This window comes from Rousettus aegyptiacus, unplaced genomic scaffold (genome assembly GCF_014176215.1).
Source record: "Rousettus aegyptiacus isolate mRouAeg1 unplaced genomic scaffold, mRouAeg1.p scaffold_m13_p_14, whole genome shotgun sequence".
Classification (NCBI taxonomy): Eukaryota; Metazoa; Chordata; class Mammalia; order Chiroptera; family Pteropodidae; genus Rousettus; species Rousettus aegyptiacus.
The window spans coordinates 57288769-57304132 of NW_023416289.1; the positions used below are offsets into that span (position 1 = coordinate 57288769).

The window sequence follows — 15364 nt, forward strand, 5'->3', positions numbered from 1 at the left end:
GCCTGACGGAGCCAGCCTCCTTCGGGCCAGGCCAGACCGGCCTTTTAGGGTTAGGGCAGCCCTCACCTTTGACCCCCAGGATCGGAGTGGTGCCGCTCAGGCCGAAGTGAAAAGAAAACAACACCCAAAATAGGTCTCTGCGCCCAAACCCAGGGAAACCCTCTCTGGCTGTGTCGCAAGAGCCACCTTACCCAGTGACCACCTCTGCCCTCAACTTGTTTGTCTTCCTTTTGCAATGAACTGCCCTAGCCACCTCTGAAGGAGGGAACCGAAGTGGTCAGGGCCGCGTCTCTGGGGTGCTCTGAGTGGTCCTCCATCAGGAGCCCGAAGGCCAGGTTATCCCACAGGCGTCCAGGCTAGGGAAAGGGGTCATCCATCAGACCTGGCAGGAAAGGGGGAGGAGGAGGGAGAGTGGCCAGGAGGGCAGGGGAGGGGAGGGCAGAGTCTGGGCTGTGATCACCTTCACCTGCCCTGAGCCCAACCCCCCTGTTCAACTATCCCTCGCCCTTCTGCTGGGGTTAAAGGGGGTGAGGGGAGGTGGCAAGGCAGGGGGGCAGCCCCCTGGTTATACCCGCGGGAGGGGCCTCGCCATCATCCGTGTAACCGATGAGACAAACCGCAAGGAAAAACTTCTGGAGCCCATATTTATGGTATTAATGAATAGTTAAAAAAAGATTTACACTTCTTATGATCAATATTCTGAGTTATTTCCCTCAAAGTATATAATTACAGTGTCTTCAGAGTTTTCATCATTGTTTGAGGTGGCAAAACCATTTGTAATTTTCATTAGCCAGTAAACATGTAATTAACATTCAGCACTGTGTTTAACTTAATTCCTGTTTAAGACAAGGACAAGAAGCAGCGAAGAGCTTTAGTTCCATTTGTCAAGTCTGACATACATCTTACCATAACAGTTTCCTAAAATAAAAGATCCGTGTTTCCCCATTATTCTTCTCTTAAAACAAAACAAAACAAAAAAAAATCCATTAGTTAAAACTGTATTAAACTGAGAGAAGCTGCATACTTTATTCTCATTTTCTCTAGTTACTGTATTTCTGCTTCCTTTATCCACCCTGGGGTTTGGAGGGAGGGAGGGGTAAATCAAGCATTCATGATCTGAATGATCATGAATGATCCCCCCCCCAAAAAAAAAAAAAGAAATAGGTTTCCACTTCAGGAAAGTTCTAGAATGGGGACTGGGAAAGGAGAGGGCACGAATCTTCAGGGGGAGAGGGAAAAAAATCACTTGGGGGAACTTGAGTTAAAAGTAGAAAATGAGGATTCCAACGGATTCCTAGGAAAAACGTCCTCCTGTTTCTAGTTCTGTCTCGGATGCAGGGCGAGGGGAGCCTGTCCACCAGCCTGCCTGGCTGCTGCTTTCTCCCTCCTCCTCTCTCACCTCTGCCTTTTTTTAAAATTTTTTTCCAACTTGCTTTAGGATTAGCCTCCATCCCTCTCGACCCCAAACGGTGGAATTTGGCTGTGCCTCGGGTCGTCTTATTTTGCAATATCGCCTAGAGTTGTTGGCAGTTTTCTGCTGAGGCTGAGCCGTTTGCTCCAGCCTCCGACTAAACTCATTAAGTTGGGAGGTTTTTTTTTTTTTTTTTTTTTTTTTTTTCCTCCATTGGACGGGTGTTTTTAAAGTCTCGTCTTTCCAGCCCCAAACAAGGTGTAACAACGCACTCTTCCTTGTAAGGAATGAGATGAGAGACAAGGATCACTCCAGACATCTCCTACCTACGGTTTGGGCTTTTTTTTTTTTTTTTTTTTTTTTCTTTCTTAAAGGCGAGGCTTGCATTCCTCAGCAGCTATGTACAACCTCCTCTCTCTAAAGTTAGTATGCAGGGTTTCCTAGGCTGAGAGCTCCTGATTCATGGGGAAGTACTTCCTTGAGGTGGACGAACTATCCCTTTACCTTTCCTGTTGTCGCCTGCAGGCTAGTGCCTACTTTTTATCAGTTTGCACAATCGCTTAGATAAACACCGAGGAAGAGAGTCTCTTTAATTATCAAAGACACATCTTTTCGGGGTCCAACAAAGCGCTTATTTCACCCGCCAAACTAAAGGAGAGTTATTCCAGTGTAGGAAGAAGATGCAAGCGATTTGGGACCTTGAACAAGGCAAATATGGTTTTGGTATGTTTACTTACAGTATTTTGGGGTATTTTTTCCTCTCTCTCTCTCTCTCTCCCTCTCTCTCTCTCTCTCTCTTTCTCTTTTCTCACTTTTCTCCTTGTGCTGTGTGGGGTTGGGGATGACTTGGGGTTTTTAAAAAAAAAAAAAAAAGAATCGGGTTGCTATCGTGTATGAAATGCCTAGGACTGTGGTTTGAGGGGTTCGTGGGGCGGGGGGAGTCAATTCAATGCATTGCCATATTTTATTACATGTGTGTGGAAGGAGAGGCGGCGGAGGGGGGAGAGGGGGAAAATACAATCGCAAAGCTGCCAAAATATGATTAAACTGGAGCATAAAGACTGCGGTGCCTCCCTTCTCATCGTCCTGTCTGCTCAAACTCATGCCTCCGATAGAGCAAACTGCAAACCAGTCCTCTAAGCGTCTTTTTTTTTTTTTTTTTTTTTTTCCGAGCAATAGACGACTCGATCTCCTAGCAAAGGAGCCGCTAGGCTCCGCGCTAAGTCTCAGAATTTACTGTTCGGTTCGCCGCCCGAGCTGCGTCTTGCAACCTTGTGCAACTGACAGCCAGCCAGCCGGCCAGCCAGCTAGCCAGGGAAGGGACGCCAGCGGCTCCCGGAGCCCTCGGCCCCGCGGCTCCGGGAGCCGAGCGCCCGGTTAAGCTAGGAGGACAATCGCAACGAGAAGGGTACTCACCATCGGGCGGGGTGGAGGAGCTGGCGCGCGGATTTCAGGCAAACGTTTACCTTTTTGCTGTCTATTGCAACCGCGGCGGGCTGACTTAAGAAGCAATCTGGGCTCTGTCCAGAACGTTCAAGGAACACGGTTCCTCATTTAAAAAAAAAAAAGCCAGCGAGAGAGACGACAGAGACAGAGAAAGAAAAAAGAGAGGAGGGGGTGAGGGGAGACGCACATAAACCCAGTTCAGGGGGGGGTGGGGGTGGGGGGGGACGCATCACCTCTCCGCCCGTGACTTGGGAAATGCAAGAGGTGGGGAGATCCGGGCCGGTCCAACCAAGCCAGAGCCAATTAATTTGAAATCCCGGAGCATTATTCAGATTAAAATGTACAGAAGTTTCCTTCTCCTATGCCTACGTGAGCCTTAAGTCCTTTCCCTTTAAGGGCTTCCTTTCTTTTAAAGTTGAATTTTAGGCAGCGAGGACTCTTACACTAGGGGGCAGACCGATACTGTACTTGCTCCAATCTTAAGCAATTTTTTTCCCCTCCCAGCATATGCTCTGATTTAGCACTGTAAATTTTTCAGAGGACCCAACTCTGACAGCCCCTGGTGATTTTCAAAGTACCACAAGCCAGTGGTTAAAAATTGCATTGACTTGGAAGTTCGATGGGGCACAATAGAAGCCTCCTTTTTCCTATTCAGAGAAAGAACACCAGTGTGCTGCACGAGAAGACACACACACACACACACACACACACACACACACACACACACACACACACATACACACACATACACACACGGGCTAGTCGAGGGAAAGGAGGAATTCACTGACTCCTGAGAGACAGAACTGGTTTCTACTGAGTTCAGAGTTAAACTCGGTATTTGCTGGGCTCTGTATTCATATGGTGGCTTAATCTGTGAAGAATGATAACCTTCAGGCCGCTCTCTGCAAGAAACGCATATTCCTGCATGGGTTTTCTTTTCTTTTTAATTCCCAGAGTAAGACAAATGTTTCCAACTTTCTCGGGCCAAATTAAAGCTTGCCATTCTTCTCATTAAAATAAATTTACATCTGCAATAAAAGGCTGAGTTGGATGGTTTGGTGTTTTTTTTTTTTTTTTGGTTTGTTTTTTGTTTTTGTTTTTTGGGGTTTTATTATTTTTTTTACCGGTAATAATATATTGATATTTATCCGTCTTAGAGCTGTTTTATTCAAGGAAAATGAGTGTCTCTAAAGAAGACTTTAAAAAGTATTTTTCCTTTTTTTTCTCAGTCTGCAGGCCTCCTTCTACACAGTAAAATTAAGCACGATTGATACATTTATTTATTTATGTATTTATTTATTTACTTACTTACTTACTTTTTAATGGCATCTGCAAAACTATGAATGAGCCCTAACATACAAAATGAGACACTTCTGACTTCACGGCAGCTCTGTGGTCGTGTGCCCAGCAGGCTCCACTCTCTCCGCTGAAGGTGGCTGGGAAATTCTTCATTTTAAATCTGAGGCCACCAGAGCAGACTTCAAATACCAAATATCTCTAAGTGGACTGGGGAGCCCTCTTCCTCCTGAAAATCTTCCCACTGTATGTTTGTAAAAGGTGATCTTGCCATGGAAGTGTCTGTACAAGAGGCGAGATCAACATTTCCCTGTAATCAATTATTCTATCTTCTATTCCATTGAGATGGGGACTGACATCAGACTTCCTATTCCAACCCAGCCCACAACATCTCTGCTGAGCTTGCCTCTAATCTACTGGTATTTTTGTAGCACTAGGCAATTTCTCGAATCACAGAGGCTGAAAACCCTCCCTGAAATAATTCCTTTTCCATCCTTCTTGTTCTCTTTAGGAGAAAGTTATATTGTGTCTCTAATCAACCTGAATTTCTCAGCCTGGCTTGGCTCTGTGGCGATCTCATTACTCACTAGGTTTATGATAGTTCAGTGACCACTATACGTTTCTTCTTTACAACTTTCAAATAATCCCAGTACCTGCAGCTTTCCTGAAGTATGTGATTTTAGCGGAGAAAGGGTGAGAGCTAAGGTTTCAGAAATGAAGCAGAAATGAGGATTCCTCCATCCCTAAATACTAGCCCCCGTCTGCCTACATGTCCACTTAGTTCCTACCTTGTACTCTGCCTGTGTCTGTAAAGGATACCGAATGCAAAATACAATCTACACATGTCAATGCAACGTATGGTTTATGTTTTTTTTAAAAAAAAAAATCCTTCATCTCCTCCATTTTTTGAACCATCGAGAACGCTTTCCTGTGTCGTTAATTACTGTTTAAATGTGTTCATATTTCCTGTAGCTCAGGGTGTTTTATGTACAAAATATTTTAGTTGTTCACAAACCTGCTTGGCTTACCAGCTCACAATTTTTTTTTCCCTTGGTGCAAAGTGTGTATGCCGGAGTCACAATTTTCTTCTATGTATGTGGAATAATCATAACCCACTAACTTGTCCTAATCAAACAGAAAGGTTCTTGCATTTGAATACAGTGTATTTGGTGGGGGGCAATTCTAGATGCTTGATGTTTAAAACCCAGTGCTTTGGAATTCAGAGACACAACGGTCTGGAAGATTTTGGAGCATTGGGCAGAATGGCAGAGGCTATGAAGTTGGTCGGATTGCAGTGAATTTCTTGAGGTAGAACATGGCTGCTCTGTGGTTCTTGCGAGTTGTCCGGTATTATTCCCAATTTGGGGCAGAATCTCTGGCTGTATTTTAAGGGCTATATGAATACTTTCAAGAAACTTGAGGGACAATGAAGTCCGCACTCAACTGTTCTGTGACCTAGAAGCACAGTCGCTGAAGTCTTTGTCTGTGTACATTGACAAATATGCATCTGATACTTGTGCGTTTACATGCGTGTTCAGGGGGTATGCACGGGGGAGGCCGGGAGGCTGCCTCTGCTTGTCCATCAGTGGACAGATCGGTCTTTTCCCGTCTCACCACGACCGAGTGTGTGGCAGGACGCTGGCTTGCGAGTTCGCCAAAACCAACGACAGAGGATAAAGTTGAGGAAAATTGATTGTAATCGCATCATGCCAATGAGATGAAGTCTACTTCCACTTCTCAGCATCCGAGATGCTTTCTTTGAGCAATTCAAATGTCAGGCCACATACCTGTGCCATGTTAACCCTACGAGGAAAAAGACAGACTCTGAGCGGCTTTTTTTTTTTTCTTTTCTTTTCCTCTTCGAAAAATAAACGAGCCACCAAACCGAGCATGTGATCAGAGTCGATTAAGAGAAGGGTCCACCATCACCCGGATTTGGCCAACTCTTTCGTTTGGAAACACGCCTGCGAGCTCGGTTCGGGGGCACCGTCCCGCCCCCACTCACTAGCCCTCTGTAAAGAAAGCGGGGAACTTTTTTCCTTTTCTCTCTGGTACCGCGGGCACAAAGATGCGCCGGGAGTCCCGGGTGGTGCGCGAGCGGCGGATTTCGTGGCATCGCCAAGTTGCGAGAGGCGAAGTCCCCGATCGCATCCGAAGCCTCTCGCGGAGCCTTTAAGAGGCGTTGTGTGTGCGCGCCGCGCTCCTCTCCGCGCCGGGGCGGAAACCTCGGGCGCGGGGTGCGCAGGGCGCCGGGGCCGCGCGCCCGGGGGTCGGCCGGGGCCCCCTCTCGCGCTCGGCGGCCGCCCCTCCCCGCCCCCCACCCCCACCCCCGAGCACCCCGGGCGCCCCGCGCCGCAGCCGCGACGCCACTCGCGCTAGGACCGAGCTGAGCGCCGCGGCCGCCATGGCGGGGCCGCCGCGCTCCGGCCAATGACGGCGAGGGGGCGGCGCGCGCGCGCCTGGCCAGGCCAACCCCGGCTGCTGCCTTATAAGGCGCGCCGTCGCCATGGCAACGTGCGCTAAGTTGCAGCAGTCGTGTCAAAGTTCACTATATAGAGAGCTCAGTGAGCTGATCGCGGAGAAGCCACTTCTGCCAGCCCCGGCGCCTATAAATCGCATTCCCTCCCGCGCCCCCCTTTTTAGCATATTTGATCACTTTGATTCTCTGTTCTTTTCTCTCCGCGGTGTGTGTGTGCGTGCGCGCGTGTGTGTTTTCTTCTCCTCCTCCTCCTCTCCCCGAGTTGCCTCCTTTCTCCGGGGGCCGTGCTGCCTTTTTTTTCCCCTCTTTCATTCTTTCTCTCCGTCTTTCCCTCTCCGCGCTGCGCACGAAGGATGTGCTTCTAGGTGGTGATCTGCGCTCCTCTCTCTCTCTTATCCTTTCTCCCCCGCCGCCGGCGAGTTGACTCTTTCCCTATGTGTGTGAGGCGGCGGCGGCAGCAGCAGCAGCAGCAGCGGCAGCAGCGGCGGCTCCGGCGGCGGCAGCAGCGGCAGCAGCGGCTTCAGCGGCGGCGGCGGCGCTAGACGCGGCGGCTCCGGGCCCGACCCGGCGGCTTCGGCGGCGGCGGCGGCGGCGGCGGCGGCCCGGGCGGCCCCGCGGGGAGCGGCGAGCGGCCTCCATCCGGCGCGAGCGGGCGGCGGCGGCCGGAGCGAGCCAGGCGCGCGCCGGGCGCCCGGGGCAGGCGGCGGCGGCGGCGGCCCCGCGCCGGGACCACGCCGCGCAGCGCCGGACGCGGACCACTTTCATGCTGATTCCCCCGGACCCGGGCAGCGCTCCGGCCACTCCGCGGGCCGCCGGCCTCCGCCCCGGCCTGCGCGGCTCCCTGGGCGCGCCCACGACCGGCGCCTCCGCTCTCCCGGTCCTCCTGATCTCCATGGCTTTCCTGAATGGCTGACTGTGGGCTGCCCTGGACTTGGCCCCCGGACAGTCGCCTGTCCTCCTCCTCTTCCTCCTCCTGCGACTCCGCGGCACACCAGCCCTGAGAGCGAGCGAGCGCGTGAACGGAGAGGGAGGGAGAGAGTGGGAGCGAGCGAGGTCTTTGGAGAGATTTTCCTTTTTTTTTTTTTTTCTTTTTTTCTTTCTTTTTTTTTTTTGCCTCCTACTTCTGTCTTGAAGCCAGACAATCGACTTGCAGCTCTCCCTCCCTCCCTCTCCCTCCACGTTCTGCTCCCACTCGCTCTCCCCGGGCCCCCTTCCCCTCCCCTCCCCGGCGGCAAGCCCCCCGAAAACCAACAAAGCTGAGCCGAGCGACACAAACAAAACAAACACACCGGGCCAGACGAGCCATCGACAAAACTTTGCAAAAACAGAAACAAAAAAGGAAAAACTAACCGACCTCGACCCACCAGCCCCCCTCCGAGCACCCGGGGCGCCCTCCCGCGCCCTCTCGCACCCTCGCGCACACAAAAGGCGGCGCGCCGGAGCCCGCGACCCGGGAGCCGCCGCCGCCGCCCGCAGCCAGGGGAGCAGGAAGTCCGGACGCGGCCCCCATAGATATGGCAATGGTAGTCAGCACGTGGCGCGACCCCCAGGACGAGGTGCCCGGCTCGCAGGGCAGCCAGGCCTCGCAGGCGCCGCCTGTGCCCGGCCCGCCGCCCGGCGCCCCGCACACGCCACAGACGCCCGGCCAAGGGGGCCCGGCCAGCACGCCGGCCCAGACGGCGGCCGGAGGCCAGGGCGGCCCCGGCGGCCCGGGAGGCGACAAGCAGCAGCAGCAGCAGCACATCGAGTGCGTGGTGTGCGGGGACAAGTCGAGCGGCAAGCACTACGGCCAGTTCACGTGCGAGGGCTGCAAGAGCTTCTTCAAGCGCAGCGTGCGGAGGAACCTCAGCTACACGTGCCGCGCCAACCGGAACTGTCCCATCGACCAGCACCACCGCAACCAGTGCCAGTACTGCCGCCTCAAAAAGTGCCTCAAAGTGGGCATGAGACGGGAAGGTATCGGCCTCTCATTTCTCCAAACCCCCCCCCCCCACCTCGCCTGGGGTCCCGGGGCCCTGGGTGCGTTTGGCTATAGCCTGCTCTGGGTAAGGACGCTGGAGTCCCCAAGTTCTGTCTCTCCTCTTGCACTGCAGCTCAGAGGGGCAAGTCGTGCACTGGAGCCCGGGCCCCCCTCTATTCCCCCCCCCCATCCGCATGCTTCGGCCGACCGATCTCTCCTCCACTCTCTGTCTCTCTGTCTCTCTGTCTCTGGGCCGTTTTCGTGTTCTTTGCGTGGACTGCGAGTTCATTCGACTTCGCCTCTCTGCAAGGGGATGGGTGGCGGTTCCTGCTGCCGTTGTTGTAAAAGCCTGGTTTACTTCTCCCTCTCAGTTTCTCTCTCTCTCTCTCTCTCTCTCTCTCTCTCTCTCTCTCTCTCTCTCTCCTGGTTTTTTCTGCATGTTCAACATATGGCCCTCCTCCCCACCCCTCTTCTCCCCAGCCCCCACCCTCTCAAAAAAAAAAAAAAAAACCAACCTGAGATTGTACTTTTTGTACAGGAGGTTCAAATTACAAATGGCAATTTTATGCTCTTCGCCGTATTAACGCTGACGCCCGGGCAGCGCCCATGTGACCCTCCGTGGATTAACATTCTGCTAAAAAAAAAAAAAAATTCCTCTATTTTCTTTTTTTTTTTTTTTTTTTTTTTTTCCTTTCACTTTTGAAAGGAGGAGAGCGGGATAGGGCGTAGGGAGAGGGTGGGCGCGGGCCCTGGGCCGCCGCTTTCGCTCTGCGCGAGTTGGGTCTTTTGTGATAGAAAATTCGCCGAGCGCCGCGAGCCGGACTCGGCCAATGGCGCGCCGGGCGCGGGCTCCGGCTTGGGGCGAGAGCGGTCGCCCGGGTTTCCTTTGTGTTTCTGGGAGAGCCGATCTCCCGGTCCGGCGTCAGATAACAGCCCCGGGCCGAGCCTCGCCGGCTGCGCCCGGGCCTCCCGGGCCCTGCGCGGGGCTGCGCCGGCCACTCGCTGCCCGCCTCTCCCCGGCTTCCTCTCGCGGCGCCGGCCTCTGCCTCTCCGCCCTCTCCCCCTGGCTCCCTGTCTGCGATCACAGTGACGAGTCTGCCGCCAGACCTCGGCTCTCTCTGCTCGTCTCCCTCCGGGAGTCCTCCGCCCGGGCTGGGGCTGCGGCTGCGGCTGGGGCTGCGAGGTTCGGGGAGGGGGGGGGGGACAGTCGTTCCGGGGCGGCCACAGGCGGTCGGGGGTGAACCCCGTGTCTTTTGCAAAAGCGTCTCTCCCTCCCCCCCCCCCCAACCTCAGACTCGCCCCTCCCGCTCCCTCTCCTCCAATCAATAATATCAGCTGTTTAGCAGTAAAGAAGAAAGATGCCCCCAAATGCTCCATCCCGCCCACCGCGCCGGGGACCCCGAGGCAAAGTGGCCAATTCCGGGTCCTCGGCGACCCAGCCCCGAGCGGGCCTCGGAGGCAAGTGTGCGGTTGTGGCCGCCAGAGCTGGCCCGGGGGGCGGTGGCGGAGCCGAGCTGCCGGGCTCCCGGCGACTCCCCGGGCGCTGGCCCTGGCGCCTCGCTGGAGGGGCGGGCGGCCCTGTTCTCGCGCCCTGGGACAGGTGGGGGTCGGGCTGGGGACCCGGGCCGGTCACTAACCGCGGAGTGTCTCCTTTCCTCCCCCACAGCCGTCCAGAGAGGCAGGATGCCGCCCACCCAGCCGACCCACGGGCAGTTTGCCCTGACCAACGGGGACCCCCTCAACTGCCACTCGTACCTGTCGGGATATATTTCTCTGCTGCTGCGCGCCGAGCCCTACCCCACGTCGCGCTTCGGCAGCCAGTGCATGCAGCCCAACAACATCATGGGCATCGAGAACATTTGCGAACTGGCCGCGCGGATGCTCTTCAGCGCCGTCGAGTGGGCCCGCAACATCCCCTTCTTCCCCGACCTGCAGATCACCGACCAGGTGGCCCTGCTTCGCCTCACCTGGAGCGAGCTGTTCGTGCTGAACGCGGCGCAATGCTCCATGCCCCTCCACGTCGCCCCGCTCCTGGCCGCCGCCGGCCTACACGCCTCGCCCATGTCCGCCGACCGGGTGGTCGCCTTTATGGACCACATACGGATCTTCCAAGAGCAAGTGGAGAAGCTCAAGGCTCTACACGTTGACTCCGCCGAGTACAGCTGCCTCAAGGCCATAGTCCTGTTCACCTCAGGTAGGAAGGAACCCCGCCTTCTGACACCCAGGGGCTCCTAGCCCGGAGTTAGGGCCCAGACAACCTGAGCCCCCCACACCCCGCCCTCCCACCCCCTACTGAAAAGCCAAACTGTTGCGTGCAACTTGGAGTGAGAACTTTGAATGTGCGCTGGGCCCCAGCAGGCCTTCTGGGGCAAGGAGAGGAATCCGGGCCGCAAAGGATGCTTCAACCGCTGACTCTCCAGATAGGCCAAGGGGAAGCCTCTTGGGCCTGTTGCCCCTCCAGCCAGCCTCCCTGGGCCCCAGGCCCTCTGGGCCAGCTGAACCTGTGGATCTTCTCCACCCCCCCCCCCCGTGGTCCTCTCTGTCACCCTGGCTGAGCCTCTAGGAGATGCCCCTGAGCCCTGGGGCAGTGCTGGCATCCCGCAGAGGGAAGTTTGCCCCTGCAGGGGAAAAGTTTGCCTGTTAAGGCAGTAGGATCTGGGGCTCCAGGCACATCCAACCCGAAGGCGCCAATTTTCAAAGTCATATTCTTATTAAAACGATGCAGACTGCCAGGAGAGGGGAGGCGGGGTCCCCAGAAGGGGCGAGGGGGAGACAGGGCCATCGGAACTCCTCAGAATGTCAGCGAGGGGTTGAAGACTCTGGCCTCTGGCTTCCATGCCCAGGCAAACACTTAAAACGATTTTCAAACAAACCCAAGTGTCTGCCAGCTTGGGCTGCATGAGAATGTTGCCGGAGATATAAAACCATCATTGACTGCATTATGAAATCTAATTAGTTTGCATGTAGTTTAACCTGTGTGAGTAATAGATCTAATATTAATTAACTCTTGAGGCCAAATGATTTTTGAAGGTGTCTGGCTTTTCACTCTGGGCCACACCTGAGCCTTTTGGCTGCCTCAGGGCTAGGTTGAGCCTAACCCAGGTGGGTGGAAATCACCCCCTCCACCTTCTTGTGCTAAATTGTCAGCTGATCCCTTTGTCAAGCCTGAGGAGGGAAAGGGTTCCCAGTTGAGCCTGAGGACCATTCGGATGTTGGTAGGGCTGGGAACCTAATCACCACTGGTTTGTCTCCACACCCCCACTTTTTTCCAACTGGAAATTGGGTGCTAGGAAAGCTTTCCAGTCCATGTGGCAGACAAAAAGACCCACAATAAGTCCCTTCCTTATTGTTCGCAAAAAATCTGGGGACCCAAGTCATTAGCTGACTCTACTGAGGGTTGCGAGTCCCTAACCCCACTGCCTTTTCTACACAGCTGCTTTTTACCTAAACCCCCCACAGGCCACCCCAAAGTCTGCCTTCCAAAGTCCTTAGGTAATCAATGAGAGGGCAGAGTGGCTGGGCCAGGAAGAGCTGTGTGCGGAGCCTTGAAATCTGGATTATTTTTCTCGGGGGACCTGTCATAACTGGAACGTTTGCCCGATGCAAATGTACAAGCAGGCTCTTTCCCTGCCCCATGGCCACCCTCAGCCCTGTCCCCCAACCCCGCGCCCAACCCGCGTTCCCAGACGAAGGGGGTGGCTGTTAATTTCTTGATATCATTGTTAGCTCTTAGCCTCGCCCTTGGTCTTTCAAGGAAAGAAATGCCTAGTACTGTCGTAAGGCTTTAATTTATTACTATTTGCAAAACGTAGAGGCCTATGTGGGGAATGCAAATCGCCCCACAAAGAGATAAAGGTTTCTGGCATCCGATTCACAGGGGCGGGGTGGGGGACACACAGCGCCAGTGCAGAAGGAAGGACTTCTCTGCAAACAGATCTTTCCATTCCTGCCCACAGACACCTCTTCAGTCTGTGGACACACACAGACCCACAGACACACACGGGAAGATCGCATGTGTGTTCTGGTTTTGGGGGTGGCCGTTTGCGACTACTGTCTTCGCAGATCTGTTTTAAGATTCACACTATGCATGCGTCGGCCCCAGTCTCGTCTGGGGAGCCCCGAAAGGTCAGGTCACAACCTGCACCGCCTCCCCCAACCCCCCCCCCCACAGAAGCCTCTCATTTCAAAGGCGTGTATTGTATCTTCACGTATCCGAAAAAAGAAAAGTGTTTTCCTGAAGATAACAGGGAGAAAGGGGGGGGGGGTGGTGGTTCTTCTTGAAGGGACCTGGGTTTAAAAAAAAAAATAAGGGGGGGGGGGGTAAGAGAAAAAGGGAGAGAGAAGAAAAGGGGGAAAAGAAACAGCTCAAATGAACAGAGAGATCACAGTTTGCATGGCTGCCCTTCAATAGGCTAAACTGACAAGATCAGCTTTAAAGGGCCACTTAAATCAGTTTCAAAGACTGGAGAAAAACGAGTGGCCCTCTTTGGGGAGAATCTGAGGCTGGGTCGTGGGCGCCATTACTCCGGGCTGGGCCAGGTTGTCGCCCCCCACCCGCACCCCCCCACACACACTATGTAATTATAAGCCTAACTATTATTTACAGATGAGGAGGGGGAGGGGCAGGGGCGCTGGCAGTTGGGGCTTCCTCTGTTTCTCTCTCTGTTTACTGACTTGAGCCAGATTTCACCCAACGCACTTTGCTTGGGCCTCCCAGTGACCAAGCCTGAGGACTGGGACAGAGAAAGAGCCACCAGGCACCGAGCTGTGTTTTTTTATTTTATTTTATTTTTTTATTTTCCAGCAAATACCCCAGGACTAGCTCATGCTCTCCCCGCCCCCGCCCCCACCCCCACGTTTTGCGGGACCCAGGCATCTGCTCCAACTCCTGTTGGGGCAGTTTGACAGAGCACTGTACACACACCTCATGTGACCCATTTCAAACCTCTTAATCTGATGACTGAATTCTTCTCTCTCTCTCTCTCTCTCTTTTTTTTTTTTTTTCCAACTTTCTTCCAGATGCCTGTGGTCTCTCTGATGTAGCCCATGTGGAAAGCTTGCAGGAAAAGTCCCAGTGTGCTTTGGAAGAATACGTTAGGAGCCAGTACCCAAACCAGCCAACGCGATTCGGGAAGCTCTTGCTTCGCCTCCCGTCCCTCCGCACCGTATCGTCCTCAGTGATAGAGCAATTGTTTTTCGTCCGTTTGGTAGGTAAAACCCCCATCGAAACCCTCATCCGGGATATGTTACTGTCCGGTAGCAGTTTTAACTGGCCTTATATGGCAATCCAATAAATAAATCCAAATAAGAAGGGGGAGTGAAACAGAGAGAAAGAAAAAAAAAAAGGCAAAAGACTGGTTTGTTTGCTTAAATTCCTTCTGTTAAGAAAGGATATAAAAGGATGTTACAAGTTTGCTAAAAGAAGAGAGGGGAAGAATTTAATGGACTGTGAATCTCAAAAAAATAAAATAAAAAGACTGTCAAATGAACTTTTACAGAATGCATAAAAAAAAAAAACTCCTGTGTCGGTCAGAACAACTTGCTACTTATCATTTTTGTATAAAAAGGAAATTAGTCTTTTTCTTTTTTTTTTTTTTTGGTAAAATTTTGAAAACTATTGCTAAAAGTGCATTTAAGGAGATTGGGAGAAAATTAGCAGAATGGAGAAAGTGAGTCTTTTCTTTTTTCCAAATTATTAATTGTCCTGTGTCTATGTACCTCTCGCTGTTCTTTTTTTTTGTACTTTCCTGGTTCCAAACCAGTTTATTCTGTGGTTCTATAATAAGTTTTGATATAATCTTGGCTTCTTAAAAAAACTGTATATCCTTAAAAATATATGTTCTGTAAGAATTAAAAAATTTGAGTCCATGAAAATATCATAGGAAGACATAAAACTTTAGAAGGCAACTCAAAGATGATGAAAACGCACTTACAAGTGGTGACCAAAAATTTTGGGTGAAGTCAAGCCCTCTGATTTGAGAGCTGAAGGAACCACATACAACATTTAACTCTCCCTACCTGCCCCCCCCCAAAAAAAAGAGACACCATGACAAACCTAGCTTTTTAAAAATATTTTAAGAAAGAGAATGAACTGTGGAATTTATTGGCAGCCAAGGAATGTGTCCAAGACACATGCTGAGGTTTTGAATAAAAAGTGAACTTTTGTAATTTGAATTGGGTCCCCGCTTAGTTCTTGAATTGTTATGAAAATCCTATATCTGTTTGTATATTTGCAAACCCTTTGTATTATAATTGTTGATATTTTCCCTTTTTAAAAAAAATACCATTGAAATCAGCATGACAAAATAACACTGTTGGCACTTATAGGTAATGTGATTGATTCAGTATCTTAGAGTTTACAGTTTGTGTTTTAAAAAAAACTGAAGGTTTTTTTTTTTAAGTGCAACATTTCTGTATACTGTAAAAGTTATAATAACTGAACTGTTTGGTCGAGTCTTTGTGTGTTATATTCCAAGGAAAATTGAAAGTATTCAGAAATTAAAATATTATTTGATATCTGAAACCTGTTTGGCTGTCCCCACTGAATGTCTTCTGTCGAGGCGAGACCCCCGCCCCAACAGAGCTCTCGCAGAGCGGGGCTGGGCGGTCCATTTGTTTATGATCTTCAGTCAGTTTGTTCAAAGGTGGACTAGTGTATTTGCCTGCTTAATTTGGGTGCGTGTGGGGGGGAGCTGAAGTTAATGGTTTATCTATGGTTTAGGAAGTGCCATACTGATATAGTAAACCACCTCCATTCACCTAATCCTCTTTT

The 15364-nt window shown here is 52.0% G+C and overlaps 1 protein-coding gene and 1 long non-coding RNA gene across 5 annotated transcripts in view; one reads left to right on the forward strand and one right to left on the reverse strand.

Annotated features, from left to right (window-relative positions):
- The window catches only part of LOC107509364, a 40836-nt gene extending 37778 nt beyond the window's left edge, over nt 1-3058 (reverse strand). For both annotated transcript variants that reach the window (XR_004954351.1, XR_004954352.1), the window contains exon 1: nt 2828-3058. This is a non-coding gene — a long non-coding RNA (uncharacterized LOC107509364). The remainder of the gene's footprint in view (nt 1-2827) is intronic.
- Nucleotides 1625-15115, forward strand: NR2F2 (nuclear receptor subfamily 2 group F member 2). 3 transcript variants are annotated; one of them, XM_016141835.2, is made up of 3 exons: nt 1625-2134; nt 10259-10786; nt 13612-15115. In XM_016141835.2, the coding sequence occupies exons 1-3, from the start codon at nt 2092-2094 to the stop codon at nt 13884-13886; spliced, it is 846 nt and encodes a 281-aa protein (XP_015997321.1). In that variant the 5' UTR covers nt 1625-2091; the 3' UTR covers nt 13887-15115. The 3 variants fall into 3 exon arrangements, with proteins under 3 accessions (XP_015997321.1, XP_015997319.1, XP_015997320.1); XM_016141833.2 differs by lacking the exon at nt 1625-2134 and adding an exon at nt 7297-8588; XM_016141834.2 differs by lacking the exon at nt 1625-2134 and adding an exon at nt 9308-10050.
- Nucleotides 15116-15364: the final 249 nt, after the last annotated feature.